We start from the raw sequence: 27,915 nt of genomic DNA, 5'->3' as shown, positions 1-27,915 counted from the left end.
GTGTATCCAACAATAGATTCTCAGCTTTCGCTTTGTCCCAACATTCTGGATTTTAATGATCGTAGTCCCCAATGGACCGTGGCCTATCTCTAACTTATTGTCCATATGAGGGTTGGAGTAGGGCCTCCAAGGTCTAGACCCCAAGGGCAGACGGGTTGCTCCGATTCCCCTTTACTCTAAAGCCCAATACAACACTTTGATGGTGAAGATTAGAGACAAGCCCATTGTAATACTAAGCCCAGCGCCACAATTTGACAATGGCATTGTATGGGAGTCATTGCCTGGGTCATGTTGCATAGGGAGGTAGTAAAACTATGTATACATATAAAACAAGAATACCACTCGCCTAGTCTCAACCCCTTTTCATCACTTGAGTACTCAAGCCCGAACCGGATAAAAGAGGTAAGTACTTCTATACTTGCGACTGCCGACATGTGCGAGACGACAACGGTGGTCTTTGACCTCTGCGGGCACTCCAAGCGGGAGGTCCGTTTGGAAAGCAGGTGCGCCATCGGCTACGAGTACCCTGACACGCAGTTCCACTGGAATCCTGCGCAGGGAATCGTCCACCGATCTCAGATATGCGCCTTGTGTCAAGTTCGGCTGGCTCGATACGGCTGTCTGAGTCCTAGCCAGTTACAACAGCTACAAGTTATCAGCAAGAGTGCGTTCTTTTGATCAAGGGCTCTACCGACCAGGGGACGAAGGCTCTTTTCCAGTACTCATATATGTGATGAGACCAATTCGCTGGACGAGTTGGCCCTTACTTGCTGCTCACTCCGCGAGTCAACCGAGATATGCACGATACGGCAGGCCAGCAACACGATATTCCGGTGCAAAGAAAAGTCTGGCGTTTTGTTCTTGGAAAATGCTGAAATGTTTTCTTAGGCTACTAACCTGACTCTAGGGTACTGATTTCTTCTTAGGGTTATCGATTTCATCATTTACCTAGGTATATAGCACTGAGTGACTAACTTTACGTTATTCTAGCATACTAACTACATAGCACGAATTCTTGCACAGTCCTGGTTGTCAACATTTCCATCAAACCGTACAGAACTCGATCACTAATACCACAAATCACAGCACTATCCCTGTAGCGTCCGATTCATTCGAGAGACCCTAAGGTCTTAATACAGAAACAGTCTTGTTACCAAACTAACCATGCAGGTAAGTCCCACAGTCTCACATATAATAAGCCAGAAAGTCGACATCACCAGTAAACAGTTCGATGCCTAGACGAGAGCGTGGAAAAATATTATAGGGGTTAGGACGGGAAGGGTTGTTTATACGGAGGACACTTCCCCCTACTCTCTAGCTCACGCAATAGAAGCCGCTCAATCCGTGAACCAAGCTCAGCGACATCTGGACCGTCACGACCGCGTTCAACACGAAGCGACATCACAATACCTAGGTACTTAGTTCACCGAATCCCTCCTGGAATTCAATGCATATTGATTTACTTAATGCTACTGTGGCTTACGAGAAGATGTCGGCCCATTGCAAATCTCTCCGGTGATCATAATGATTGAAGCCCATGAATTACAGTGTGAATATGTTACACTCCAGGGATGCTTCTTTCAGGCCGAGCACTCCCTGCCCTTCCCCTCCGAGTGTCTGGTTGTGCTAGATAGCTTGGTACTTTGTACCTGGCTCTCGAAACTCTGTGCGTTGACTTCGGCGCACGTATCGATTCAACCTTTTGCAGCGCTAATCCATATACAAGGAGCAGATGGTATATCTTACAGGTTAGTACACGTTCAAAGTATCTCGTAACGACTGGTTGTCCAAGTCCGCACTATGCAGGGGTGGGTGTTCAGCCGTCCAAACTTGAGAACTGAACAATAATGTCGATGACTTAACAGATCCGTGATCTCAGGCGTGCAATAAATTGAGACTTAAGCAGTGGGTACTAGTATCAAGTACTTCAAGTCCAATAGAGAGCCGAGTTGCTAAAATTCACAAAACACTTTTAGATTCATTAGTCTCGGGGATTTTGCAAGTAGGAGTCGCGGAAGTCGCCGATCAAGTCGCCGAGCTTGGTGGCTTGAAGAATTCAAGCTCTCAAACGCTAGCCGAACGACTCCCCTCGCTTCCCGAATAGGAACTCCCAGATAGGCAAATGGTATCTCTTAGCAGCTGCACCACGATCTTAGCGCTTATACCACAACCCAGCAGCCTCACTACACACGTATCAATTTTATATGTAAGGGGGGGGGGGGGGAGGTTGAGCCGGAAGCCAGGGCCCCTCCTTCCTTTACTATATATAGTATATAGAAGACTGGATTAGGCTATACCTCTAGAGAACGGAGATTCATAGGGTGAAAAACAGAGAGTATAGAGTAAAAAGTACCGCTAATTAATTAAAGGGCTTTATTTAACCTTACCTTACTACCTATATTACCCTAATTAAATACTTTTTACACTCTAACCTATAGACCTATTAATTTATAAAAAGGAGACTTAAAAAGAAATTTAAGTACTTAAGGACTTATTAGAATACTTTAAATAATAATAAGGAAAGTAGTAGTAAACTATTAGGGTAGAAAAAGTAATAGGGGTAAGTAGAAGCGAACTATTAGGGTAGAAGAAGTAATAAAGGTAAGTAGAAGTAATAAAGGTAAATAGAAGTAATAAAGTAAGTAAAAGTAATAAGAGTAATATTTATATAGAGTAGTAAATATATATAGAGTAGTTAATAACTATATATTATTATTTTATATAGTAAATTAGTGGTGTAAATTAAAGTTAGTATACTAGGGGTATATATTACCCTATACCCTCCGTTTTTTACCCTGCAAATCTCCGTTCTCTACCTCTAAGCCGTAGAGCGGTGCTAGAGCGAGCTTATCAGGGGGCCGTGAATTCATGTGTCGCGCTCTCGCTGGTCCCTAGACCCCTTCAACATTTCCAACCTGGTAATCAACGAGACACATATCTGAGCCGAATTTTCTAGGTTTCTGAGTTCATATACAAATCATGCAGTACGTTGACCCATGGAGGACTTTGAGTATCGATATTCTAACGCCTGTCCTGCAGGTCCTCCAACCCCACTTTGGAAGCATCACCTTACTACAACCTGGGTCAGCATCGATGGCCACTGACTACCTCCTCGTCAGATTGCCAGACATGGCTCGACCGCGGATTACTCTGGGCATACTCTTTCAATCATGAAGAAGCGAGACGGTGCTATGAACGCGCCGCCACCTGTGATCCATCGTGTGCAATGGCATTCTGGGGCATAGCAAACTCGTCCGGGCCAGACTACAACAAGGCGTGGAAGTTTTTCGACCCACAAGAAAGGAAGGCCTCGATCAACAAGGCCAATGAGAATCTTTCCCGTGCCGCAGAGCTGGCTTCCAAAGCCACTGCCGTTGAGCAGGGACTAATCAAGGCACTCGCGGCTCGCTTCCCCCGTGCCGATGAGTCTGATGTCGACTTCGGTCGCCTGGATCGCATGTACGCCGAGGCTATGCGGACTGTGTACGAAGCGGACCCTGAAAATGTTGATGCCGCTGCTCTATTTGCAGAAGCTCTCATGTGTATGACACCTCGAGGGCTGTGGGACTTGGACACCGGCAAGCCAACCGGCGACCATACGATTGAAGCCAGGCGAGTCATCGAGTCTGCATTCAGACTGCCTGGTGGTCTCCATCATCCGGCCCTTTGCCACCTTTACATCCATCTGATGGAAATGTCCCCAAAACCCGAGGAAGCACAGCCCGCCGCAGATAGGCTGCGCACTCTGGTCCCGGATGCTTCACACATGCTGCATATGCCGACACACATCGATGCTGCAGTAGGCGATCACCGCCGCGGAGTCGACTCGAACCACGAGGCCATCCTGGCGGATGATAAATACTTTGCCAAAGAAGACGCACCGGTCTTCTACATTGCCTACCGGGTCCATTATATCTGCGCGAAGATGTACTCGGCGTTCATGTCAGGGCGGTTCCGAGAAGCCATGTCAGCCGCGGAGAAACTAGAGCAAGTCATCGATACCAAGGTGCTATCAATCACAAGCCCACCGATGGCAGACTTTATCGAGAGTTTCTATGCATCTCGCGCCCACGTGCTCATACGGTTCGGGCGCTGGGAGGAGATCCTGAAGCTGGAGCTCCCGAAGGACCGCGACCTCTACAGCGCCACGACCGCAACGATCCTGTACGCCCACGGCGTCGCTTTCAGTGCTCTGGGCCGGGTTGAGGAAGCCGAGGCTGCGCAGAGACAGTTCGAGGTAGCGCGCGCGAGGGTCCCCTCCAGCCGCCTGAACAGCATGCCTTGCAAGCAGGTCGATGTCTTCGGCGTGGCCTCTGCCATGCTCGCCGGCGAGCTCGAGTACCGCAAGGGGAACTTCGACGCCGCTTTCTCGCTCCTGAGGGAGGCTGCCCAGCGCGAGGACTCTCTGGCGTATTCTGACCCGCCGCCGTGGATGCAGCCTGTCCGTCATGCTCTCGGTGGCTTGCTGCTCGAGCAGGGCCGCGTGGACGAGGCGGAGAGGGTGTTCAAAGAGGATCTGGGTTTCGCTGCGGGATTCCCGCGCCGCCGTGCGCATCTAAACAATGTGTGGGCTTTGCATGGATTGCATGAGTGCCTTGTGAGGGCGAACAAGGTTGATGAGGCTTTGTATGTTGAGGGGCCGCTTGATATCGCTCTGGCGTCGGCTGATGTCCCCATCAGCGTCTCATGCTTTTGCCGCGTTAAGAAGGGGGAACAGAATGGATGCTGTGCCTGAGGATAGAATGCTTGGTTTAATTAATACCTTCCAAAACAACTACGAGCCCTTCGAACCCTTCAAGTGCGTTGATCATCTTTAGTATGTCATACCATGAGACTCAACAAAGCCACATGCTGTTTCATTACAAGCAGCATTGCTGGAACATCGCTACACATTCAAAAATGGCATCACGTTATAGCGAAGCCCTCCTAGCTTCCTTACCTCTTCTGTAGAACACTGCCCCTGAAGATGTCATATATCAGGTCGACATTCTACCAGAGGCCTTGTGGACAGGGTTAGCTCCTATGAGGTGATCCTGTGGGAGGTAATTATTATCGGAGACTGCCCCTTGGGATATTTTCTCTTAGGAGTCCATCTCATGGGTCATACGCTAAGATGTTAAGAGATAGTTACCATGGCAGCGAAGTGGGCACATGACATCTGGAGCAGAGCTCGTACTGTTTGTTTTTGGAGCCTCAGGAACATGGCACGTAATGGAACCGAATCGACTCCTGACAGTCAATCCAAACAACAGGCAGTGGTTTGGTTTCCCTTTTGAATCCCCAGAACTAAAAAGCCATCATCTGCAAACTCTCTTGGCTGCTGCTTTCATCCAGCGCGAGCCGACCTCGAAACTCAACAAGAATGTGTCTCAGAGTCCAGCCGATTTGCAATGCCTGCAGGGCTCATGCTGGGCCAGTGGAGATCCATGAATGCATGTTTCAAGGCTGCAAGCTTGAGTACATCTGGCAGTGCAACCGGTTTCTAACGTGGTACGAGCTCCGAACGTGGGACTGCGACACGCCGGGCTGTGGTCTCAACATGGACAACATCGATGCCAACCTCAAACAGATACATCAGACACTTCGTCTTCAAGGAGGCAGCAGCGGTACCAATACCAACATCATCACTGGACTGGTTACCTTGCCAGCAAGCAGTGCACCCGCAGCTCCATCCCTCACCATGACTGTGCCAGCAGCAATAGTCAACATTCAGCCAACAAACAGTGCATCCGCAGCTCCATCCCTCACTGTGACTATACCAGCAGTTACAGTCGATATTCCGCCAGCGAACAACACACCCGCAGCTCCCTTCCTCACTGCCAGTGTGACTGCGCCAGCAATAATGGTCGACATTCCACCACCCCCTCCACCTGCCCCGATACGTGATACCAGCATTCAAAGAGAGTCCGTGTCAGACCCTGTGGACCCACAGCGAGCTGAAATGTCCAATTCTAGCTGGTTCAGGATTGCCAGATATCGCTTGGCGCGCACACCACAGATTGAACCAGATCCGGCGAGGAGGCATGCGCGAATAGGGCATACTAGCCAAAGGTCCCGCGCGTTTGCGACCATACAGTCCCCAATATAGGAGCTGCTTCCGGGTCAGACGCCGGTGGAACGGGCAAACGCCAGCAAAGATGATTCTCCGGGCTGTACAGACCTGCCAGGGCCAACCTCTGAGGAAACGTCACGGTCCTGCCCAGGCAGAACAGATCATCCTGCCCATGGGCAGAAACGGAGCCAGCGCCTAGGGCTGGTAAGACGGTGATTCACAATTTCTCGAAAGGCATCTACTCAGGACGGTCACAGCCACGAGGCAACAATCACTTGCAGTATTACCGTAACAGCGCTGCTTCTTCGGGATCGACAATACTGGCAGAAGATCACATATGGCTTCCTTACCACACATTGAGGAAAACATCCTTGAGGAGCAGCGTTGCAGCCCCGAGCATCTGTCGAACATTCGAGTCACATCTAAGTCCATCAGCGAACCGGGCCAACGTATTGTTGGCAGGGTCTCCGGCGTTTCGGAAACATCACAGCCAGCTGGCACCTTTTGCAAATCTTGGTAATGAGCTCAAGAGCCATCATTCTGTCCGGCGAGAATCTGACGCCATCGTCACAAGAAGTCAATATTCTGTGAGATTGTATCTAGGGGGGTTAGGATGTTATTCTGTGAAATACTAGGAGGGTTTCCTATGTTTAAGGAGATTCTCTATCAGGGCGTTGTCCCTTAGGAGATTGTCCACTTTTTTGGGAGGTTGGGGGACAGATACTCTGGCTGTATAGCAAATATCCGAGCAGAGATGAGATGCCTGTTTTGAATGCATCTTGCACCATTCGGTAGCTACGGCACGGCACGGCACGGCACGGCCGCAAGATAGTTGCTAATTTGTAGTCAACTGCCACCACGTCCTGAAGTCACTACATGTCCCAAGCCAAGCAGTCCACGGGTGCTATCTTCTAGCCGATGAGGTAACGGTCTTTGCATCTGCCATTGAACACCGTTGTACAGTCCCATGTCAGCACGCCTTCGATTGTTAGTGGACTCGGAATGCACCTAACCGACGTCCGGAAGCAGAGTTCCCGGCGAGGCGCGAACATATCCCAAGACCTTCTAGAACGAAGACTACGAAAGGGATGTTCGGGCGTAGACAACGACCGGTCTCCCTCTTCAGACCGAAAAGGGAACAAGATCGGCCAACTCCGAGTCCGCCGAGCGCCGGCGAGTCAGTCGTGCGTCGTTGGCTGTGGCCCGTGTGCGGGTAGTAAAGCACCTGGGCAGGTCCGTCTCTTGGACGGGAAAGACGGAACTCGCCCCGGCCGAGAGAGCGAAGGACAAAGACCACCACCGCTAGTACATTCCGTAGCATGACGTACACTACAGTACCCTCACTCGCCTGCTGTCTAACTACCGGCCCCGTGGGTCTGTTCAGGCTCGCCTCTTCGCCGGCGGCCTGCCTCGGGGAATTCGATTCGCGTACTATAGTTAGTGTAAAGACTCCAAAAAATCCACATCATCACAGACCTGTGATCGGGTCAGGCAGGTTGGATCGACACACAGGGAAGACCTGCTATCTTGAAAGGGCCCCTGGGCGGGATACAGGGCAGTCCCGAGCCGGCACCTGAAGCAGGGCCAGCAAAACCGGGGCGACCAAGTGCCGCAGCCGCCGTGCAGTCATCTCCGAACACGACAGGGCTCGACAGGGCCAGCCGGAGGAGCCCACAAATTCCCACTCAGCCTGCCTGCGCACGACAATGATGCACTCAAGGGTTCGCTTAAATAAACTGGAGAACAGACTGGAGATAAATTGGAGAACAGGACCAGAACTGCTCGAAACTAACGCACCTACCAACAAGAGGATACGAAAAAAAAAAAGAGAGACAGACATTGCTCCACGGTGGAGAATATTCTGCGCACTACCAGCCCAGCTGGCCCGCCGCCCTGGGACTTAGCCTCATACAGCAACGCCATGCGCTGTTACCACAGTAAGGCACGGATCGGGATTCTGTTCTGTGGGGGAAGGGGGGTATTTAATCTTACTTTCCAGAAGACGAGCCAGAGGAATAGCCTCACTATCTGGAGGCGGTCACGATAGAGAGAGACTATACTAGGTACCTGGTAATCTTCAAGTTGGTATCCACCATAGCGATTGTGTAGTAGTACTGCGAAGTCCGTGGAGAACCGAGGTCGAAAAGCCCCGACGTGTAAGTCGTTGGTCAGCCATGCCGATCCCCTATTTTTTATTTTTTTATTTTTTAAAAAAGAGGCAAAATAACGTCACCACTAGCAAGAAAGCTGCCGTTGGTGACCCATACAGAAAGTGGATTCCGACGGTTTCTTTCAAGCGAATGCAGCGGACATTACCCGGCCGCCGAGAGTCAACCTCTTTTCCCTAAGGTAGGTACCGGCCACAGCCAGCCGAGCCAGCCTTAGGGCTCTTCGTGATTGTGACCCAGGATGAGGAGATACAAGGGGCCTGGTGATGTCTCCCGAGTCCTACCTTACCTCTATACCCCCCCCTCCCCCATAAGCGCACACAACAGGCCCTATGGGGTTTCAGGTCACGCCCCAGAAGGGACCGCGCCGAGGGTCCTGAACCTTGGTTGGGAAGCCCGCGTTGGTGAGGTTATTAAACTTGGCCGTACCAGTGGTTGATCGCTTGCCCAGCTGGCGGCAGCAGGATCTGAAACTAGCCGGAATAGCAAGGGATCGCCATACCTCAATAATTAACACGGCCGCACGAGATCAGTAAGGTAGTAACAGAGAGCCTCTCCGGGGAAAGTCACCCCAAAAAAACAACACAGTAGTTTGATTCGGTTGCTGGCGCAGGGAACCTTGGAGGTTTCTAATCGGGTTGACCGCCAATACAGGTGAATCAAGTGATTTGGGACAATTGCCAGCACCAATATGCCGGGGCGGTTTGAGAGACACTGTCTCGGGTGTGTGCGAATGTCGCGAACCTGAAATAGTAAATGGCGGCTGAATCTGAACCAATGAACATAACATCACAAACAGAGATCACACACAGTCGCATCATATGACACTGAACATTTTCTTTTTCAAACAGTATGTATTTACTGAAACTAATTCATTATGCAATGAAGTCGTAACACATACCCAAAGTTCGTTCTAAAAGACCCTACGTTTGGGTTGGAGGAGAAGCGAAGTAACGAAGCGGCAGTTCATCATGAAGAGTGTTTTGGTTCCCAACCGTCTCGTCCCTATGCCTCCCGCTTACTGTCCGACCCACCAGTGGCCCAGGGGGGTCCAGGCACCGCTGGTGTCGAGCAGCTGGGCGGCGGGGCTCACGAAGCCGTCGACGGGGGTGGTGGTGGCGCCGAAGAAGCCGTACGAGTTGACCCAGTCCTGGCTGTCGAGCCACTCGGAGGTGGACTTGGTGAAGGTGTCGACGCTGGCGGGGTCACGGCTGGTGCTGCCAATCTCGGAGACGACGACGGGCAGGCCGTACTCGCCGTGCTTGTCAGAGATGTACTTCTTTGCGTTCTCAACCTCGGCCTCGGCGGGGGTATCGGCGCCGGTGTAGAAGTGGAGGCCAAGGAAGTCGGGCTTCTCGTTGGGGCCGAGGGCGGCGTAGAACTGCTGGAGCCACGCGGAGCCGGCGTCGTTGCTAGCAACGGCGGGGCCGACAAGCTTGACACCGTACTGGGCACGCAGGGGCAGGACAGAGCTCTTCCAGGCGGCGGCAGCGTCGCCGGCACCGACACCGTTCAGGTCGGGCTCGTTGTAGAAGTGAACAACGGCGTTGGCACCCTGGGCCTGGATGCTGCTGACAAGGTTCTTGTACTCATCACCCTGCAGCTGGGCAGGGGTGCGGATCATGGGCTGGAAGGGGACGATATCTGACAGCTCCTCGGGCTTCCATGTGTTCCAGTTGACAGCAGCGACGACGCCTGGGGATGTGCTGAGGGCAGAGGCAGAGGCCTGGATGTTGGCGTTTGAGGCGTAGGCCTGGGTCAGGGTGTAGTCCCACAGCATAAGTCGCTTGCCGGAGTGAATTGCTGTGCCACGGTTCTCGATGGGGAGGGCAGATGTGAGGAGGGCGGCCTGGAAGAGGACGGCCAGGACCTGGAGACGCTTCATGGCGGGGAACTGCATGTTTGCGGTATTTGTGTGGTTTTTTTTTCTTCGGGTGAAGGACTGTGGTGGTTGTCTCTGTAAGAGAGTGACTAGACTGTTGTGTAAGTCTGTTTGCTCGACGAAGCCTCTAAGGAGTGATGGCTACGGAGTGTAGAGAGTGAGAGTTGCCTGCTCTGGTGAAGGAATGACTAGAGAGTGCTATGCTGTCAGAAAGAGGAAACACAGAAACAACGAGGGAGGAGGGCAACGGGCAGTTCAAATACCGGACGAACATGGACCAGCATCAGCCCAGAAACGACACCAGGGGCACACCAAAGCAACAACAAACAGGCGGGCGGATGTGGGCGGCAGAGTGACGGCGCAGCCCTGGCCCCCCTCCCCTGGGCCAGAACCACAGCAAGACCGGCCATCGGGGGGGCGGCCTAGGCTCGTAAGATGGAGTGAGGGACATGCTTATTCACTGGGTCCCAACGGCCCACAGGGTAGCGCCCACGACCACACAGGACAAAGGAGGATAAGGTTTCTTTCTCGGTGGGGGGGGGACGAGGGTGGGTAGGATTGTCATGGCGGCAGGGCGGCATCGAGCAAAATGTTCCTGAGGCTACTGGCCTTGTCAGGGGCACTGGGGCATCTTGGCAAGACGGGCAGCTGTGATAGGGCGTGTGCCTGGCGGCGGCCAAGGTCTAGTTTGATAAGAGGCTTGTTTAGGCGGCCTGGGCCTGCAGCGGCGCAGCTGAGGGGGGGTCGGCCTGCTCGCCGTGTGGGCAGTGGGTTGGAGATACTTGTCATGTCATAGCGTGGCTGCTGGCTGCTGGCTGCTGGCTGCGTGGCTGCGTTGTTTTGGTCACTGTGCTGTTGTTTTCTGTCTGTGCCTGTGCCTGTGCCTGTGCATGTGCCTTACAGCACACGTAGAGCTTAACCCAATCTCAGTTTCCTGCCATGGCTGGTTAGTCAGTCCCGTCGTCTGCTCTGCCCAATCCTGGGCGCAGGTGAGATGAGGTGACGTACGGGCACATATGCGGGAGCTGAGCACACAAGGTCCATGCCTTGCCTGGACAGGGTTGGCAGACGTGTCAAAAACCTTGTGACGACGTTGGTATTGTGGCAGCCCACCTGCCCACCTGCCCTCCTGCCCGTTGGTCGGCCGATGGAGAAGACAAAGGCGCAGCGGGTGGGTGAGCGGGACGGGCTGGATGGAGTCGACTGCGAGGTCAAGGGAAATGATTGACCGAGTGAGGTGGCTGATCTGAGAATAGATCTCGCGATTTACCCAGGGAGCCAGCCGTGTTGCCAAGTCGCCAAAAACAGACATGGTACATACATAGCACACGTACATACGACATTCGCGGGAAATTGGGAAATGGAAAATGGGCCACCGAGGCAGGCCGCTCAGGCTGAGGTAAGCTCGGACCTGTGGGCACTGGGCAGCGCACCTGCACGACTTTGGTTGGGGTGGAGTGTGCGAGTCGGAACGGGCAGACTGCGAAGGAGCGGAGAAGGAACTGGTAGTGGCCCCTGGTCATACCCCAGCGAGGCACGATATTGCCGGCTGCAGTAGCCTACCAATTTCGACCGTCCTTCCCTTCCAACAGGAATTGTCCTTTCCTCTTTGGCGCCTGGTTCGTACCACCTCGACTAGCTCTTGGTGCACACCTTCCTGTCCGGGACCCAAACACATCGACAAGTTTCTGTTTCGAGTGGCCCTGAAACGGAGAATATTGGCCGTCACCAAACCGTACAAAAACACAGCCGGCCAGTGTCGACCAGGCACTGGCAGGCCTAGTTGATCAGCGGCGACGGGCCGAGACCTGCAGCTGTCTGTACCCCATGTCATGCGCCATGCCCCGAATGTTCATCTGCCCACCTGCCTGCCCGCCTGGCCATCGAACCCAGAGGCCTGGCAAAGCTGGGGTTAAGTTGTTTCGGCTCGAAGCTTGGCGCTGGCCACACGTGCAAACCAACTGCACTCTCAACGTAGTGCTCCTCCTCCGCATTCGTATTCGACACCGTTGATTCATCAAATTGCATTATTGCATTGTGCTGTGTATGTCCACAGTAACCACTGCAGGTGCTCTGGCGTGCGTCGGTCCACGCCACATGGAGTCGTGCTTGTTGTGGAGTCGTCGATGTTGAAGGCCGTTGATCTGCCCCTCAAACCATCCGCATCTGCAATTGCATTTGTCCACCTGCCCTGCCGAGAACGCCGCTTACGGGTTAGTCGGCACCGCAGCTGACTGTCGCCTGTCTCAGTGCCTGGTCGCACGTGGGCGACATTCTATCGATTGAACAGACTCCAAGCTACTTGCTACCCATAAATCGCATCTCATATAATTCAGCCCATCAGAACGTTCTATACCATTCCCCTTTGGTATCTACACCCAAACCCCCCGCCCGCCGATCTCCCCTCGGCCAATTTCCACAAACACGAGCCATGGCAGGAAGGTTACGATGGCGTGGCCTACGCCCAGAGTCCGTCGACAGCTACTCGGGCGTCCTCGTGCCCCTGGATGAGGCCCATCTCCACAGCCATTCAGCCCGTTGCGGGAGGACCGAGTTCGAGGAGCTGCCGGGGCACGGAGACGAGGAGGACGACCCCAAGGATGGGGCTGGGGATGAGGGCACCGGCATGCTGGAGATGAGTGCTGCTGAGTACAGCATCGAGGGACTCAGGAAGGAGGTGAGGAAGGGCGGCGGTGGGATGAGGTCGGATTACGAGTGTTAGTCTGCCGTTCCTATCTCCTGGTACTCCCTCGGTGTTTGAGGGCCGGGCAAGACTCGGAGGGTGCCAGCGGCGATTAATCGACCATCTCAGGACATCCTCGGCTGACCTATCTATCTGCTGGCAGTGAAATCGATGCTGGTCAACAAGGCCGTCCAGGACATCGGCATGGGCCGATACAACTGGCAGCTATTCGTCTTGTGCGGTTTTGGATGGTTTGCAGATAAGTATGTCTTGTTTACATTTCTTCCCGATACTGGCCCATGCCTGTGCTAATCAAGAATCCGTCCCCAGTCTCTGGATGCAGGTGAGACAGTCTCAAGCCCGCCCTTGTGGCAACTCCTCCTCATGTTTTCTCTCCCGAGACTTGTGCTCATCGCTAACAATACCAAGGGGGTTTCGTTGATTCTGCCATCCCTTTCGGCCGAGTTCGGTGTCGCGGAAAAGACAGTCCGGTACACGACAAGTGCTGTCTATCTCGGCCTCTGCTTCGGCAGTTTCACCTGGGGCGTCGGCTCCGACGTTCTCGGCCGGCGCATCGCCTTCAACATGACCTTACTGATCACCAGCGTGTTCGGAATCATGACTGCATTCGCGAGCAGCTGGGCATGGGTTTGCATCTTTTTCTCCCTTTTGGGCTTTGGCGTCGGGGGCAACCTGCCCGTCGATGGGGCGCTCTTCCTGGAGTTCCTCCCCGATACCTCGTCGTCCCTCCTCACACTGCTGTCCGTATGGTGGCCAGTGGGACAGCTTTGCTCGAGTTTCATCGCATGGTTCTTTATCGGTAACTGGCCAGCCGACAGGGGTTGGAGATTATTTGTGCTGGCTATTGGGCTCATCACATTCGGCATGTTTTGCCTGCGATTCTTCATCTTCCACCTCTTCGAAAGCCCAAAGTACCTATTGTCTCAGGGCCGGCAGTCGGAGGCAGTGGCAGTCGTGCACGGCCTGGCATACCGTAATGGAGCAAAGACCTGGCTCTCGGAAGCCGTCCTTGATGCAGTAGTCGATAGTGACGACAATGACGACCGCGCGCGTCTACAGGGCCATGCTGCAGTGTCGGCGCTATCCACCAAAGGCGTCATCAAGGCCAAGTTGGACGAGTTCTCCGGCGCTCGCATACGCCCGCTCTTCAGCAACCGCAAACTCGGCCTGGCGACCGCCCTGGTCTGGTTCACCTGGGCGACAATCGGCATGGGATATCCGCTCTTCAACGCATTCCTTCCCCAATACCTGTCTCACGGCGGCGATTCCTTCTCGTCGTCGTCGTCACCATCACTTGCTGCCCGTGAATCCGACCAACCAAATACTATCAACTTGTCGGCCGAAACTTACCGAAATTACGCCATCCTGAGCATCGTCGGTGTGCCGGGCAGCATCCTGGCATACTTCACCGTGGGCAGCCGGTCTGCCTTCCTCGGTAGGAGGGGCACGCTGGCAATTTCGACCTTTATATCTGCGACCTTCCTCTTCCTGTTTGTCAGGTACGGGACGACCTCTGCCTCGCAGCTGGCCTTCAGCTGCGTTGAGGCCTTTAGCCAGAATATCATGTACGGCGTGCTATATGCATTCACACCCGAAATTTTGTGAGTCAGCTTCCTTCCTGATACCCTGCCGCTGTATGAACGTGCAGAACGGGCTGGCTGACCTGCGGGCGTTTCTCTCTTGCAGCCCTGCTCCGGTTCGTGGAGCCGGGACCGGTGTCGCGAGTTTCCTGAACAGATTTACTGGGCTCATCGCGCCCATATTGGCGGCTAACATACCTGGTGATGGGGCGTCAGCGCCGATCTACCTATCTGGTGCATTAATTTTTGCCGCGTTCGTGGGTATTGTTTTAATCCCCATAGAAACTAGAGGCAGGCAGAGGCTTTGATAAACGCGTACATAATATCACGACGAATTTTCTTGACCGGTTTGACAGTTTTGGGACAGGATCATGCACTACACGGCGAATCATGAGCATCGAAAGGCGTTTTTGGTCGGGTTTTAGGCGTTCAAGGAAAAGGCACCAAGGGTACGAAATGTAGCATGAATTGATGGTTAAAATGAAAATCTGTAAAAGCACTGGAGAGGTCTATATTTCATCTTCCACTGTCGCCTGCAACGGGCGCCTTGCCCTCGCACCGGAGCCCTGCGCACCAGCAGGCGCGTCCTGCCTCCTCCGCGCTATGGTTCTCTGCAGGGCGTCCCGGGTCATGGGCTCGTTGCGCACGGTATTGTCGACGAGCCAGCGGCGCATCTTGTCGCGCAGGCTGTCGAGCAGGCGCGGGTCGCCAGCAAAGGGCGCGAGCTCCATCTTGACGGCGCGGGTGGCGTTCTCGTCGACGCTGTGGACCATCTTGTCCAGCTCGTCGAGGCTCTGCCTGGCGCGGGCCTCCTCGGTGCCGCGGCGCTGCAGCTGGACCCTGCCCCCCTTCGTGTCGGCCGTCAGGTACGGGACGACCTGGTTGAGGGCGATGGTGAGGGTGATGCTGAGCTTGCGGGCGAGGGCGACGGCCTGGAAGGGGAGGTAGGCCGGGTGGACGAGGCCCGGGGCCCAGAAGGACAGGACGGGGTTGAGGCCGCGGGTGATGGCCGGGTTCAGCAGCGCCGTCAGGAACCACGGGTGCGCGGGGCGCGTGATGGTGTGCAGCTCGAAGACGAGCAGCGCGGCGAAGGCGACCCAGCGCCAGTACACGCCCTGCTGGAAGTAGCCCAGCTTGGGCAGGGCGTAGATGGCCAGGGCGCCGACGCCGTAGTAGCCCAGGGCGTCCTGGGCGCCGCGCATGACAAAGTCGCGCGGGACGCTGCACTCGCGCCACCGCAGCACGTCCGGGCCGAGGCGGTCGTACGCGAACCGGCGGACCTCGTCGCTGAGCGTCTCGTGCGCCGTCTGCACCCGCACGTACATGTCGGCGTCGTAGGCGGCGGCGCCGCCGGGGCCCCTGTTGTTGAGCTTGTCCGGGTGCATGAGGGCCGACAGCTGGCGGTAGCGCTTCTTGATGTCGCGGACGGCGGCGTCGGGGGCCACGCCCAGCACCGAGTAGAAGTCGCCGCCCGACCGCTGCAGCTCCCAGTCGGCCTCGTAGATGGTGAAGAGGAGGTACGCGCACACGACGAGGATGTAGATGCGGCGGTAGTGCTCGGCGAAGCGCGGCTGGCCCGGCTGCGGGCGCGGGGACCCGGCGCGGACGGTTATGCCATAGTATGTGCTCTGGAGGAATCGAGTGGCGAGCTGGGCGGGGCGGCGTGGCTTGTCAGTTCTCGTGTATCTTCCTTTGTCTAGGGATGGGGAGGGGGGATGCTCTCACATCGGGGAGGAAGGTCCACCCCATCAGGGACAGGAAACCCGACATTTCGAAATTCTTTGGACGGCCGTCTGCCGCATCGAAAGAGACCGTGGGTGCCTGTGTTGCAAGCGAGAGGGAGGAAGCGCCAGGTTGCGCATACAGATTCCGTCCAAAGCCCAAAGATTTATTTCGTCTCAGATGGAGACAGACGTGTCCCTAGCTAAAGCGATGTATGTGGTCACCATCCAGGTACATCGGTACTTTGAAGTGACGGTTGCGCTGGTGCTAACCACTTCTGGTCTTAGCGCACGATTCCTTGCTAGGACCTCGGGAGTGATTCACTCTGACTTACACTCAAATCCCTGTGAATTAAATTACCCCAGGGTACCCAGACACAGTCTAGAGGTCTAGAGGACGATCAGCTTGAACAGATATAAAATCCAACTTACAACAACTTACGGCTCAACGCCGTCCCATAGCTCTCCCCTTGGAGATTCTATTGAAAACCAGTGCCAACTGACAACACACAATGTAGCGTGTCAGGAGCTGAGTTTGACGAGATTGCTGTTCACATCAACGATTGCTAAGATTCACTTTTTGGCAACCTGCTAAAAATATGACCCGTGAAAAGCGGTGCGTAATTCTCAAATTAAATGTTCAGCGCCCACATACAGAAGCCACTCCTGGTGTAAGCGTCGGGTTCACTTGCTAGCACTGGTAGGGCGCAAGAGTCCGATCGAGAGTGGTAGGGAATCAGGCATTCCCCACGAGCCCTTATTGAAATTCTACAGGCGACAGGTATGGTATCTCATGGAATTCGATTGTATCTATTCAGTGGACGGCATATCCGGTCCTCTCGTCCTTCGAGAGGCATAACTCGTAAGTACAAAATACACCAACATAAGTACGCCGCAAGACCCGAGGTCTCAATAGAAGACGTCCAACAATGCTTGAAAGAAAAGAAAAGAAAAGAAAAAAAGATTGCTTCTCGCCTCCCTCGGCATGCAATTCATTTACAGCGTAATATCATCACAAATCAAAGCATCACCGCCTCCCCGTCATCCTCGCCCTCCTCGTCGCTAAAGTCAACCTCAGCCGCCATGGCCTCAGCCCGCCTCTGCACCTCGGCGAGGCCAGAAAGCTCAGCGACATAGTCCTTCTCCTCCAGGGCCTTCTTCACGAAGCCCCAGCCGTCCTTCTGGTACGCCTCGAGGACGGGGTTGCTGCACGCGCTGCAGCACGGGTACGACTCGCCGCGGATCATCATGTTCTGGAACGTCGACAGGAAGCCCCGGATCTGGTGGGGCACGATGCCCAGCGGGTGGTCTGGGGGATCCCGCTCGTATGATGAGGAAGAGGAGTCAGCGGCAGCGGTGGGCTTGGGGGCCGCTGCGTGTTGGCGCTCGGGGTGCTGCAGGACGCTGGCGAGCAGCTCGACGAGCAGCGCGGACGCGATTGCTGCCACGCCGGGCCGGGTGACGGTGCACTGCTGGTCGAGGGTGAGATCCTTTTGAGACTGTATCAATCAAAAGATCAGCAAGTCTGTGTAGAGGACGGGGTCGGCCCCGGCTGGGCCGGTGGAAGGGCTGGCGCATACGTCTGTCGCTACTACGACATCATTACAGAAGTAGCACCCCAAGGTCTTGTCGGAACCGTCCTTCGGGGTGGCGCCGTGCCGCATCACGACGTAGGTGTCGAAGCCCAGCGCGGCGTTCATGACTATCTTCCCCGCCGCCTTGCCCATGACCGTGGGCAGCCACCGCGACTCCCGGCTGTCCATCAGCAGGAAGACGACGTCGTGAGATTCGACCAGCTCCTTCAATTTCGAGAACTCCTCCTTTGTCTTGGCCTCGTCCGTGATCGGGTGGCCAAGCATAGGTACGGAAAGGGCATGGCCTTCGCTTTCTACCCCTGGGTTGATGGCCTGTAGCGCCTCGGCCGCCCTCTTCGCCTTAGGAGCGCCCCCCTCGAGACAGTCCTTGAACTCGAATAGCGGTTGTCGAACAGGATTCGAAAATGAGACTGAGCCGTAGTCGACGAATGTGATCTTCCGCACACCCCACCCCATCAGGTTCCGTGATACGTAGCTCCCCAGGGTTCCTGCACCGAGAAGAAGGCAGGAGGTATTCCTGATAGAGTCCAGGTCCAGATTTGGGGATATGCGCCACTTCATCAACTTGAGGTTGAGGTCGACAGCTTGCTCAGCAAGCTTGGTCGGGTCCATGTACTCGGCGAGATTGGCCTGTCGGGCCTGCAGTTTCCCAGTGACGTTGCGCTCCCATCCCGTGACCTTTGGCATCTGCGTCGTCTCCATCTCCGGCACGCTGTCCATAGCGAGCGGCAGGATGATGCTTCGAGCTTCGTGCCGTCTGGCCTGGGTGTCTCTGTAGCACAAGATATTCACCTTGGTAAAGTGGAAGCGCTGGCGCACAAGGACCAACAGGTTTCGCAGTGGCCATGACGGATGCTCGGGGTAACTCGAAGGATCGACAAAAGAGACAAACCGATCTTCCTCGGCCACCCCCTCGAAGAAACCGTCCTCGAAATCACGGAGCGCGCCAACTTCCCATGTGAATCCCAGGTCCTCGGCCGAGGAGTCAAATGAGTTCTTAGATCGATTGTCCTCCCCGCCGCGTGTTCGTTTGACCAGGAAGAATCCGTATTGCCTGTTGTCTACTCCGTAACGCCATGTGCCAACCTTCTCGACCAGAGATTCGCTTTCTTTTGGGGTGAGCTTGCCGATCGGAGCTGTCCGCTTCCACTGAGGGTCGGAATGGAGCGCTGGGAACGCGAACCAGTACGTGAAACGGTACTTTTTCAGGTCGGCGTAGGAGAGTATGGTAAAGGCGGATAGGAGTGACGGGATGGAGTAGATCGTCCCGTCCTTGATGGCGTCCCATATCTGCCGGCCCGCCGTCTTCAGCATGGCACTTTTGTCTGCCGACTTGAAGTCTTCCATCGTATTAACATTCTTAATCATGCCCTCGGCTCGACACTGCCCCAAAGCGATTCTAGCACAGTTCTTATTAGTTTTCGTGAGGGTGCGACACATGTGCCGGCAAGTAGTAGTGTGCGACATACGCGTTGCTTGTCAGCGCATTTCCGAGGATCTGCATGCGGGTGCTCGCCTCCGGGGTCGCCAGCGGATTCGACTCGTATGTGCCCAGTACAAACCGGGCCGAGTCGTCGAGCTTGTCATGGTCGAGTTTCGAGGAGAATAGTGCGGAATAGAAGGGTAGTTCTATTTGCGACGTGAAGGCAGAGAACTTGAGTTCCGTCATGTTGGGCGAAACGGGACGCCCGTGGGGTCTCGTCGGCGGCGTTGGCAGCAGCGGCTGGGCTCGTTCGGTAGGAAATGTTTATTTGTTTTCGGGAGGACTTCGGGTCTTATATGAAAGTGAATGGGGGTGTTTTGGTTATTGGGACAATAAATCGCGATCTCCAGAAACTTGCTATTCTGGTGACTTCGGGGAATGCCTTGGATCTCGAGGAGGGGTTCGTACGACCGCGATGTGATGGCGGGGTAGCGATGATGCAACAGGTCACGAATGAAAGGTGAATATGAAAGAAAACCGAGATAAAACGGCCGCCAGGTCAGGATGGCAAAGGTTTCGAGCTTGTTGGCTTATGTGAAGGGTCTGGTCACAAGCGTCTGGTCGATATTTCAAACACAGGTGGCTGATCAAGATCAGGTGGAAGAGTGAGTCCGGAGAGCTTGGGTGTGGTTGGAGCTGGAGCTGTCATGTGCGATGACTGAATGAAATCATGGGTGATGGGCCTCGGGAAGGGAGGGCTCCCTTGCACTGTCATTCACTGCTGCAGCTGCAGCCTGCAGGTGTCCTCGACTTTGTTCACAGGGGCTGGCTGCAGGCACTTTGGCCGGTTCGGCCAGCCAGGACTGCCGGCGGCAAAGCACCCGACTTCACTGAAAGCCACAAGCGCGTTCAAGCGTGCCAGGGGCTGTGAGACGCGTCTGCTGCAGAGTAGACTGGCTTGGTGAAAGAATTTCCACAAGCAGCAACAACTCACTTGTGAAAGACCAGGGGTGTGCTCACTGCTCAGAGCTCTTCAGAGCATTCTATTTGGGGAATTGATATTCTTTATCACCAAAAATGTTGATTGGTGTCTGTGGCAGTAAGTCTTCCTTACCGTCTGCCCTGCCTATTCCCACGACTTACACCACCAACAGGTATCTGCTCTGGGAAGGGCACTGTGGCTCGGTATCTGGTGGACCACCATGGCTTCAGGCATGTCTCTGTCGATCCAAACGGATCAAAGACACCTCGGGAACAAGGAAACGGCCAAGAGGCTGAGACTAGTGTCTCAAACACCCACCAGAGGAGACCATCCGCCGCCGCCGCCATGGTCTTCTCAACCTCAGATGAGCTGCTTGAGTACGTGACCTCACGCTGGCGGGAACGGTGGGTGACGACAGACGTGATGAGCAAAGAGGCCCTCGACGCGTACAGCAGACGGCCCTTCTTCCTCCTCATCAGCGTGGACGCACCCCTCCTGGTCCGGTGGCAGCGCTACCAGAAGAGGAGACAAGAACTGGCGTCAGCCAGCGGCGGCGCCGAGCAGCAGCCCACCGAGACCCTCGAGGACTTCGTGACACTGTCAGACACACAGCTCTACCACCCGGAAAGGGGCCAGGCGACACACATCTCGAGCGCCACGGTCCGGCTCCTCAACACCTCGAGCTCCCTGGCCCACCTGTACGTGAACCTGGGCAAGCTGGACCTCCTGAGCACGGAGCGCCTCCGCCCGGGCTGGGACAACTACTTCATGACGCTGGCCTCGCTGGCGGCCCGGCGGTCCAACTGCATGAAGCGGCGCGTCGGGTGCGTGGTCGTCTCGCACAACCGCCGCGTCATCTCGACCGGCTACAACGGGACGCCGCGGGGGATCCGCAACTGCGGCGAGGGCGGCTGCCCGCGCTGCAACACGGGCCTGGGCAGCGGCCACGGCCTCGCCACCTGCCTCTGCATCCACGCCGAGGAGAACGCCCTGCTCGAGGCCGGCCGCGACCGCCTGCGCGGCGGCGCCGTGCTCTACTGCGACACGTGCCCGTGCCTGACGTGCAGCATCAAGATCACGCAGGTCGGCATCTCGGAGGTCGTCTATGCCTATGGGTATAGCATGGACACGGAGACGGCTGCCGTGTTCAGGGAGGCCGGGGTTAAGCTGAGGCAGTTTGTTCCTGTGAGTTTCCCCCCCCCCCCCCACCCCCGGGCTTTTCTCCGTTGAGCACTTCCCACTCGTCGACGGCCTCGGCCGAGCCGCCCCCGGTTTTGATCTTGCACGCGCTGGGGTGCATATGGTGCTGACACCATGTATGTAGCCTGCGAATGGGTTGGTCCACCTCGAAAAGATGGAGTTCCTTGCATAAGTTAGATCTCTGTCGGGTAAGATCTTCGTGGGCCGCGACCTTCTTTGTTTTGCCGTGAGCATGAAGGAGATTTGAATAGCCATTGCCAGCTTTCGCATTTGGCGGTTTGCGTCGTGTAGGGTAGCATACTTTCTGTAGTCAAAAGCACTTGGTGTTTGCAGGAGCGCGCATTTCTGGGTCACTGATCAGGCAGATGCCAATTAAACCATTGTATCGTATTGAGTGTCCGGCGAGTAGTAGATAGAACAGCCAATGCTTATCTGAACTATTTGTGATGATGCCAACAACCCCCCGGCACCGGTGTATCATCGACTCCTCGTCCCCTGTAAGAACCCTGCTTGCGTCCTGTACTCCTCCTGAATCATCCCCATTACGGCTTTACGTAGTACCTAGTAAGTTTATCATCCTTCCATTAATTCGTGTCTTGCCCACATGGAGTCCATCCGAACAACCATTTGAACCGTTTTGGCCGGCCGTCCGCCTCATCCTCCCCACCATCCAATGGTCCCTGCCTCTGCATTTGCTGCAGTGGGATGACGCTATTCCTCTAGCCGGACATCGCTTGCTTCCTTGCACGGGCGGCAGAGATCTTCTTGCTGATGAAGAGGCCAATGACACCGACGGCGACGACGAAGACGATGCAGAAGACGACGACAACACCAGCTTCCTTCTGGGCCCAGTTCTCACGCTTGGTGATGTGGGAGATGGCCTCACGGGCAACCAGGGCGTTGTTGATGGCAGGCATTTTGTGGGTTTGGTGAGAAGAATCCTGCGAGTCAGCTGTTAGCCTTGCGCCGACGATGTTTGTTTGTGAAATTAGATTCGCCCGGAGGCGGTGGTGGTCTCTTCTGGGCAGAACTGAAAAAGCCCGCAGAAATTCCGAGCCATGGTGATAGCAATTGGCCCCGCTCGCGCCCAGCAAAGCCCCAAGCGAGGCTCAGACGACAAGAGGTCGATTGGCGACTTGGTGGTCGTGGCTGAGGGTGGTCAACGCGCCCAAAAACTGGACCTTGGCACCCGTCATTGTGGGCAACCGCGGCAACCGATTTGGGCGCGCTGTAGGCTTGGTCGCTGCTGGGCGACGCTAGGGGTAATAACGCAAGACGAGCTCGGGTTGAATTGCTTCAGGCGATTGAGGGCATAGGAAAGGATATTCGAGAGACTCGGAACAGTACCTTTTGGTTGGGGTTGAGAAGAGGGACTCGAACGATGGGATTTGTTTATCGGCAAATCGGCTTCGGCACGAGCTGTAAAAGCTTGGCAGGGTATATGCGACGAGCGGGTAGGGATGTTGGGGCGAACAACACAGGACTTGTGACAAGAGCTGGAGGTGAAGGATGTGGGAATTGACTGATATGTAAAATCAGGACGTCCGTCGGAAGCAGATAATTGTCACGGTCGAGTGAGTTGGAGAAGGGAAGGGAAGGAGAGAGGAAAGCAGACGAAGGTCGAGAGACGACGGGCATGAGCACCAACAAATAGCAGGTAGCAACCTGCAGGGCCTGTGTGCGGGTGGGGTGGAGCAGCTAGGTAGCTAGGTAGCTAGGTACCTTACTTTTAGGTCGGTAGTCCCAGTCTAGGTAGGAACCGACTACTGTGGTAATTGCTGGGTCTCTGGCATGCAAGATTACCAGTGACCAGCAGCCTGCCCATGCCGGGTGCTGCAGGACGGGTAGCCCCTAGCAGGTCGGAAACAGCTAGGAGCTGCTCCCCCAATCAGCGGGCGGGCTAGCGAGCAAGACGGCGAACAGAAAAGCTTGTCTGGCAGTGTCTGTGGGTGTGGGAGCGACAGTGGGAGAGGACCTACGACCCTCGAGCTCGAGGCGGGAGTGCGAGGGCACTCATCAGATGAGCCCAGTGCAGCCCCCGTCCCCGCCAGGTACTACGATAGGTACCCAGGCTAGGAGTACAAAACTGTGTAAGCCGACAAGCGGGCGGGCAGGCCCAACACAGAACAGACAAGTGAGTGCGCGAATTTTGGGACTGAGTTCGCCCAGGCGAAAGGCGCGAGGCTACAAGGATCCCATCCGGTCGGTGGTCGGTCAGGTCGGTGCTGGGCGAGCGAGAAGGGCCCAGGGATGGAGATAGATAGATAGCCTGGCATTTTTCCTGGGCGGGTGACCTGGAACTTGGATCGCATAGAGGCCATACAAACATGAACAACAAAAACACACGCACCAGCCCCTCATATCTGCGCTGTTGTTCCGTGCGGGAGCATGTGCACTGTGACAGTATGGACATATAAACTGTGATAAGGTTCCCTGCCGCGAGTAAGTTTCACTGAGAACTGACTGGCTGGGTTGGACTGACTAACTTATAACTGACTGATGAAGGAGATTGAACCCCCTCGAGTCCGATGGCACTCTGCTCGGAGCCCTGCCCAGGTGAGAGAGGTGGCCTGGCAGGCCTGGGTGCCTGGGGTGCCTGGGTAGGGCGGTCTGGAGTAACAAATATCCAAAAATTCAAATTTTTACTTTGCCCACCCCCTTACCTGCACCCACCCCCCGCCCCACCTAAGCCCAAGCCACATCTATTATAGCTGCCTAACTTTATTTGCAAACCACTTTCCTACTATTATTAAACTTTTCAACCAGCTTACCCTATAATATATATATCTTTTTATTATTATATTATTTTAAATATTATAATTTTAACAAGTATATAATTATTATAATAACTTTTTAACTTTTAACTAACTTTATTTTTAATAGCTATTATCTTTTAAGGGTTAAGGCTATTTAAAAAAACTATTATATTATAAAATAGCTAACTATTTAAATTATTAACTACTTTACTAATATAATTATAATAATATATATATTTTATTTAATAAAATTTAAATAAATAATTAATTAATTACTATATTTTTTATTATTTTTATTATTATATATTAATATTAATTATAAAAGTTATATATTTATTTAATATTAAAAGTTCTATTATAATAATAAGAAAGTAGTGCTTTTATTAGCTTTAACTACCTTATAACACTTATATATTAATAGTAGCCCTTTTTATAAATTAGGCCCTAATAATATTTATAAAGTTTATAAATTTATTATATTTAAAAACTTTTAAAGTAATATTACTACTTTAAAAAATTTATTAAAAGCTTATATTAACTACTATTATAATAATTATAATAATATATATTTTATTAAATTAATAAATATAATATAATAATATATTAAAATATATTAAACTAATAATAATAAAGGCTAAGTAAAAGAAATAGCTAAAAGGTAAAAATAAAAAACTTTTACTAGTTTTATAAAAAGTATATAATATTTACTATAATTAAAAATTTAAAGAAATAGTATAATATTATTAAGTTATAGCTTTTAAGTTATAAAAATTAAGTAAAACTTAATAACTAAAAATAAAAGGCTTAAAAGTATAATATAAAAATAAAAGTATTAAAAATAATATAAAAAAAAGGAGTTTTAAAAAGTATTATAATAAATAATATATTAGTATTTAATATTTAAAATATTTATAATATTTTAAAATATAATTAAAATTAAATTAAAATTAAATATTTAAATTAAGGGCTATTTTAATAAATATATAATATATATAATAATAAAGGGTAATAAAATATAAAATAGTTATTAATTAAAAATTAAATTTTTATAATTTACTTTTAAAATACTAATATTTAAATTTAAATATATATATTTTAATATAAAATGGTATATTAAAATAGAAAATATTAAATAGAAAATTAAATCCTTTATTTTTGTGGTAATATAATAACTTTATATTTAGCTTTTAAAATAATAGGCTAGCTTATACTATTTACTTATAATAAATTATATTTTTCTTTTAAAATTTACTAAAATAAATAATAAAATATTTAATTAAATTAATTAAACTTTATTATTTTTTTAATTAAATTTATAATTTTAAATATTAATATAATTTTTAAATAAAAATTTATTTATTAAAAATAAATTATTAAAATATATATATAACTTTAAAAATACTTTATTTAACCTTTATAAAAGTTTAATATATAAATAAATTTTTAAAAAGTTTTTAAAAATAAAAATAAAATTATTTAATAAAAATTTTTATAAAAAAAAAACTTTATTATAAACTTTTATTAAAAATTTTATATAACTTTTTTATTTTATATTTTATTATATTATATATAATTAATAATTATTTTTATTTATTAAAAATAAAATAAAAATTTATAAATATTAATTTAAAATATTTATATTAAATAATAATTTTTATATTTATTTATTTATTTAAAATATTTTATTTAATATAAATAATAAATATAATAAAATATAAAATTTTATAAATAATTTTAAAATAATTATAAATAATTAAATTTTATTAAAAATAATTTATTATTTATAAAAATAAAATTATAAATAAAATATTAAAATTTAATATATTATATTAAAATAATATATTAAAATATATAAAATTAATTATAATTAATTATATAATATTTTATTTTTAAAATTATAATTTATTATAAAATTAATATTTATATATTTAATTAAAATATTTTAAATTTTTATATTTAAAATATAAACCTTTTAAAATTTTTAATTTTTTTATTTTTATTTATTAATATTTATTTATTTTTATTTTTTAATAATTTTTTATTAATATATTATTTTTATTTATTTTTAATTTTTAAATATTTATTATTTTAATATTTAATATTTAATTAATATTTAAATATATTTAAAATATATAAATTTAAAATATAAATAAAAATTTAAAAGTTTTAAAATAAAATAAAAAATATTAAAAGTTATATTTTAAATTTTATAAATTTAAAATAAATATTTTATAAATTTTTTAATATTAATTTAAAAATAAATATTAAATATATAAAAATATTAAATATATAAATATTAATTTTATATTAAAATATAAATTTATTATTTATTTTATTTAAAATTTTAAAATTTTAAATATAATATTAATATTATTATATTTTTATATATTAAATTTAAATATATAAAATAAATATATTTTATATAATAAAAGTATACTTATATTTTTATATATATATATAATTAAATTATTAAATATAGGTTATATTAGCTTTCTTTTCCTTATTTTCTACTAGAATATATATATTTAAATTTTAATAAAAATTTCTTTTTATAATATTAACCTTCCCGCCTTCTATTAATCCACCTATTATAGCAAATAGTATTTATTTAAAAACATAAAAGCTATATAGTTAGCTATAGCTTAAATATTTAAATTGGCCGTATTATATTTATAATTACTAATAGTTTTCCACTTTAACTAGTTTTATTACATTTTTTATAATATAATTAAAAAACAACTTTTAAAAGGTTCCTACTTTAGCCTTTTATTTATAAGTTAAGGAGTTAATAGTTATATTTAAATAATTATTTCCTATTTTAAAAATTATAAAGGTTAGTTTTAGCTAAATATATTATATTATAATATAAGCAAGAAATAATATAATATAATAAGATAATAAATTAAATAATAATAAAATATTAATAAAAATAAGCCTTTATTTATAGGCTAGTTAGCATATTATTATTATTATTAGCTATTATATAAAGATATAATAATTTATTTTAATAATAAAATAAAATAACCTTTTAAAGTTAAAATATATTAATTTATTTACTATATTATTATATTAAAAATAGCTAAATTAAAATAAATTTCTTATTATAATATTTAAATATACTAATATTTTAAAAGAATATAATTTATAAAATTATTATATTATTAGTAATATTATAACTAAAAATAGTATAATTATATATAACCTTTCCTTTATTCCTTCTACTATAATAATTATTAAAAATATTTAAAATATAATTTTATAGCTATATTAAATAAAATAAATAAAAATAAATTTATATTTAATATTATTATAAAGGTCTTAAAATATATTAATAAAGTAGAGTTAAATAAAAGATTAATAATATAATTAAACTACCTTTAAAAAGTTAAAAGGTTAAAAGTTAAAAAAAGTTATAATTAAAATTAAGCAGCTTATTAGGGTAAAACTAATATAAAAAGGAGAAGGTATAAGGTAATAACTCTAATATATTTATATAAAAAAGGAAAATATAAATCTTTTAAAAATTTAAGTATATTTATAAAATAATTTATACTTAAAATAAATATATATATTTAAATATAAATAGGTTTTGCTACTTTTATCTTTTAAAATATAGGTAATAGCATTATATAAAAAAAGCAAGTTAAATTTTAAAATAATATAAAAAGAAATAAAATTATATTTTTCTTATATTTTAGTTTATTTCTTATAGGTATTTAATTATTTAATCTCCTTTATATAATTATTTATTTAAAAGTATTTAACTACCTAGTCCTCTTTATTTATATAATTAAATAAATTTAATATATTACCTATTATATAACTAATAATAATATTTATAATATTAATATT

The 27,915-nt window shown here is 48.7% G+C and overlaps 6 protein-coding genes across 6 annotated transcripts; 2 read left to right on the top strand and 4 right to left on the bottom strand.

Moving 5' to 3' along the window:
• Window positions 1-2,979: 2,979 nt before the first annotated feature.
• Window positions 2,980-8,487, top strand: KVR01_001583 (uncharacterized protein; the record flags this gene model as incomplete). Its single annotated transcript, XM_044792688.1, is given in 12 exon segments — window positions 2,980-2,984; window positions 3,040-4,626; window positions 4,706-4,798; window positions 5,401-5,845; window positions 6,107-6,256; window positions 6,348-6,501; window positions 6,515-6,639; window positions 7,179-7,285; window positions 7,437-7,547; window positions 7,635-7,773; window positions 8,151-8,208; window positions 8,402-8,487. 12 exon segments carry the CDS (start codon window positions 2,980-2,982, stop codon window positions 8,485-8,487), a joined length of 3,060 nt encoding a protein of 1,019 aa, XP_044649538.1.
• Window positions 8,488-9,064: 577 nt separating this feature from the next.
• Window positions 9,065-11,387, bottom strand: KVR01_001199 (uncharacterized protein). The gene is made up of 2 exons (XM_044786039.1): window positions 11,111-11,387; window positions 9,065-11,036 (listed from the first exon to the last, which is right to left on the bottom strand). The coding sequence occupies exon 2, from the start codon at window positions 10,118-10,120 to the stop codon at window positions 9,239-9,241; it is 882 nt and encodes a 293-aa protein (XP_044649154.1). The 5' UTR covers window positions 10,121-11,036; window positions 11,111-11,387; the 3' UTR covers window positions 9,065-9,238.
• Window positions 11,388-14,895: 3,508 nt separating this feature from the next.
• Window positions 14,896-16,156, bottom strand: KVR01_001343 (uncharacterized protein; the record flags this gene model as incomplete). Its single annotated transcript, XM_044785560.1, has 2 exons — window positions 14,896-16,035; window positions 16,112-16,156. 2 exons carry the CDS (start codon window positions 16,154-16,156, stop codon window positions 14,896-14,898), a joined length of 1,185 nt encoding a protein of 394 aa, XP_044649298.1.
• A 738-nt stretch (window positions 16,157-16,894) lies between these two features.
• On the bottom strand, window positions 16,895-19,829 carry KVR01_001241 (uncharacterized protein). Its single transcript, XM_044790388.1, has 3 exons — window positions 19,172-19,829; window positions 17,688-19,101; window positions 16,895-17,606 (listed from the first exon to the last, which is right to left on the bottom strand). Exons 1-3 carry the CDS (start codon window positions 19,369-19,371, stop codon window positions 17,127-17,129), a joined length of 2,094 nt encoding a protein of 697 aa, XP_044649196.1. The 5' UTR covers window positions 19,372-19,829; the 3' UTR covers window positions 16,895-17,126.
• Window positions 19,830-20,073: 244 nt separating this feature from the next.
• Window positions 20,074-21,699, top strand: KVR01_001637 (deoxycytidine monophosphate deaminase). The gene is made up of 3 exons (XM_044784615.1): window positions 20,074-20,224; window positions 20,280-21,292; window positions 21,432-21,699. Exons 1-3 carry the CDS (start codon window positions 20,203-20,205, stop codon window positions 21,477-21,479), a joined length of 1,083 nt encoding a protein of 360 aa, XP_044649592.1. The 5' UTR covers window positions 20,074-20,202; the 3' UTR covers window positions 21,480-21,699.
• A 327-nt stretch (window positions 21,700-22,026) lies between these two features.
• On the bottom strand, window positions 22,027-22,503 carry KVR01_001574 (uncharacterized protein; the record flags this gene model as incomplete). Its single annotated transcript, XM_044790403.1, has 2 exons — window positions 22,027-22,248; window positions 22,444-22,503. 2 exons carry the CDS (start codon window positions 22,501-22,503, stop codon window positions 22,027-22,029), a joined length of 282 nt encoding a protein of 93 aa, XP_044649529.1.
• Between the last annotated feature and the right edge of the window lie 5,412 nt (window positions 22,504-27,915).

The sequence above is a fragment of the Diaporthe batatas genome (genome assembly GCF_019321695.1).
Source record: "Diaporthe batatas strain CRI 302-4 chromosome Unknown Contig00002, whole genome shotgun sequence".
In the NCBI taxonomy this organism is placed as follows: Eukaryota; Fungi; Ascomycota; class Sordariomycetes; order Diaporthales; family Diaporthaceae; genus Diaporthe; species Diaporthe batatas.
This window is presented reverse-complemented; position numbering and strand designations above follow the sequence as displayed.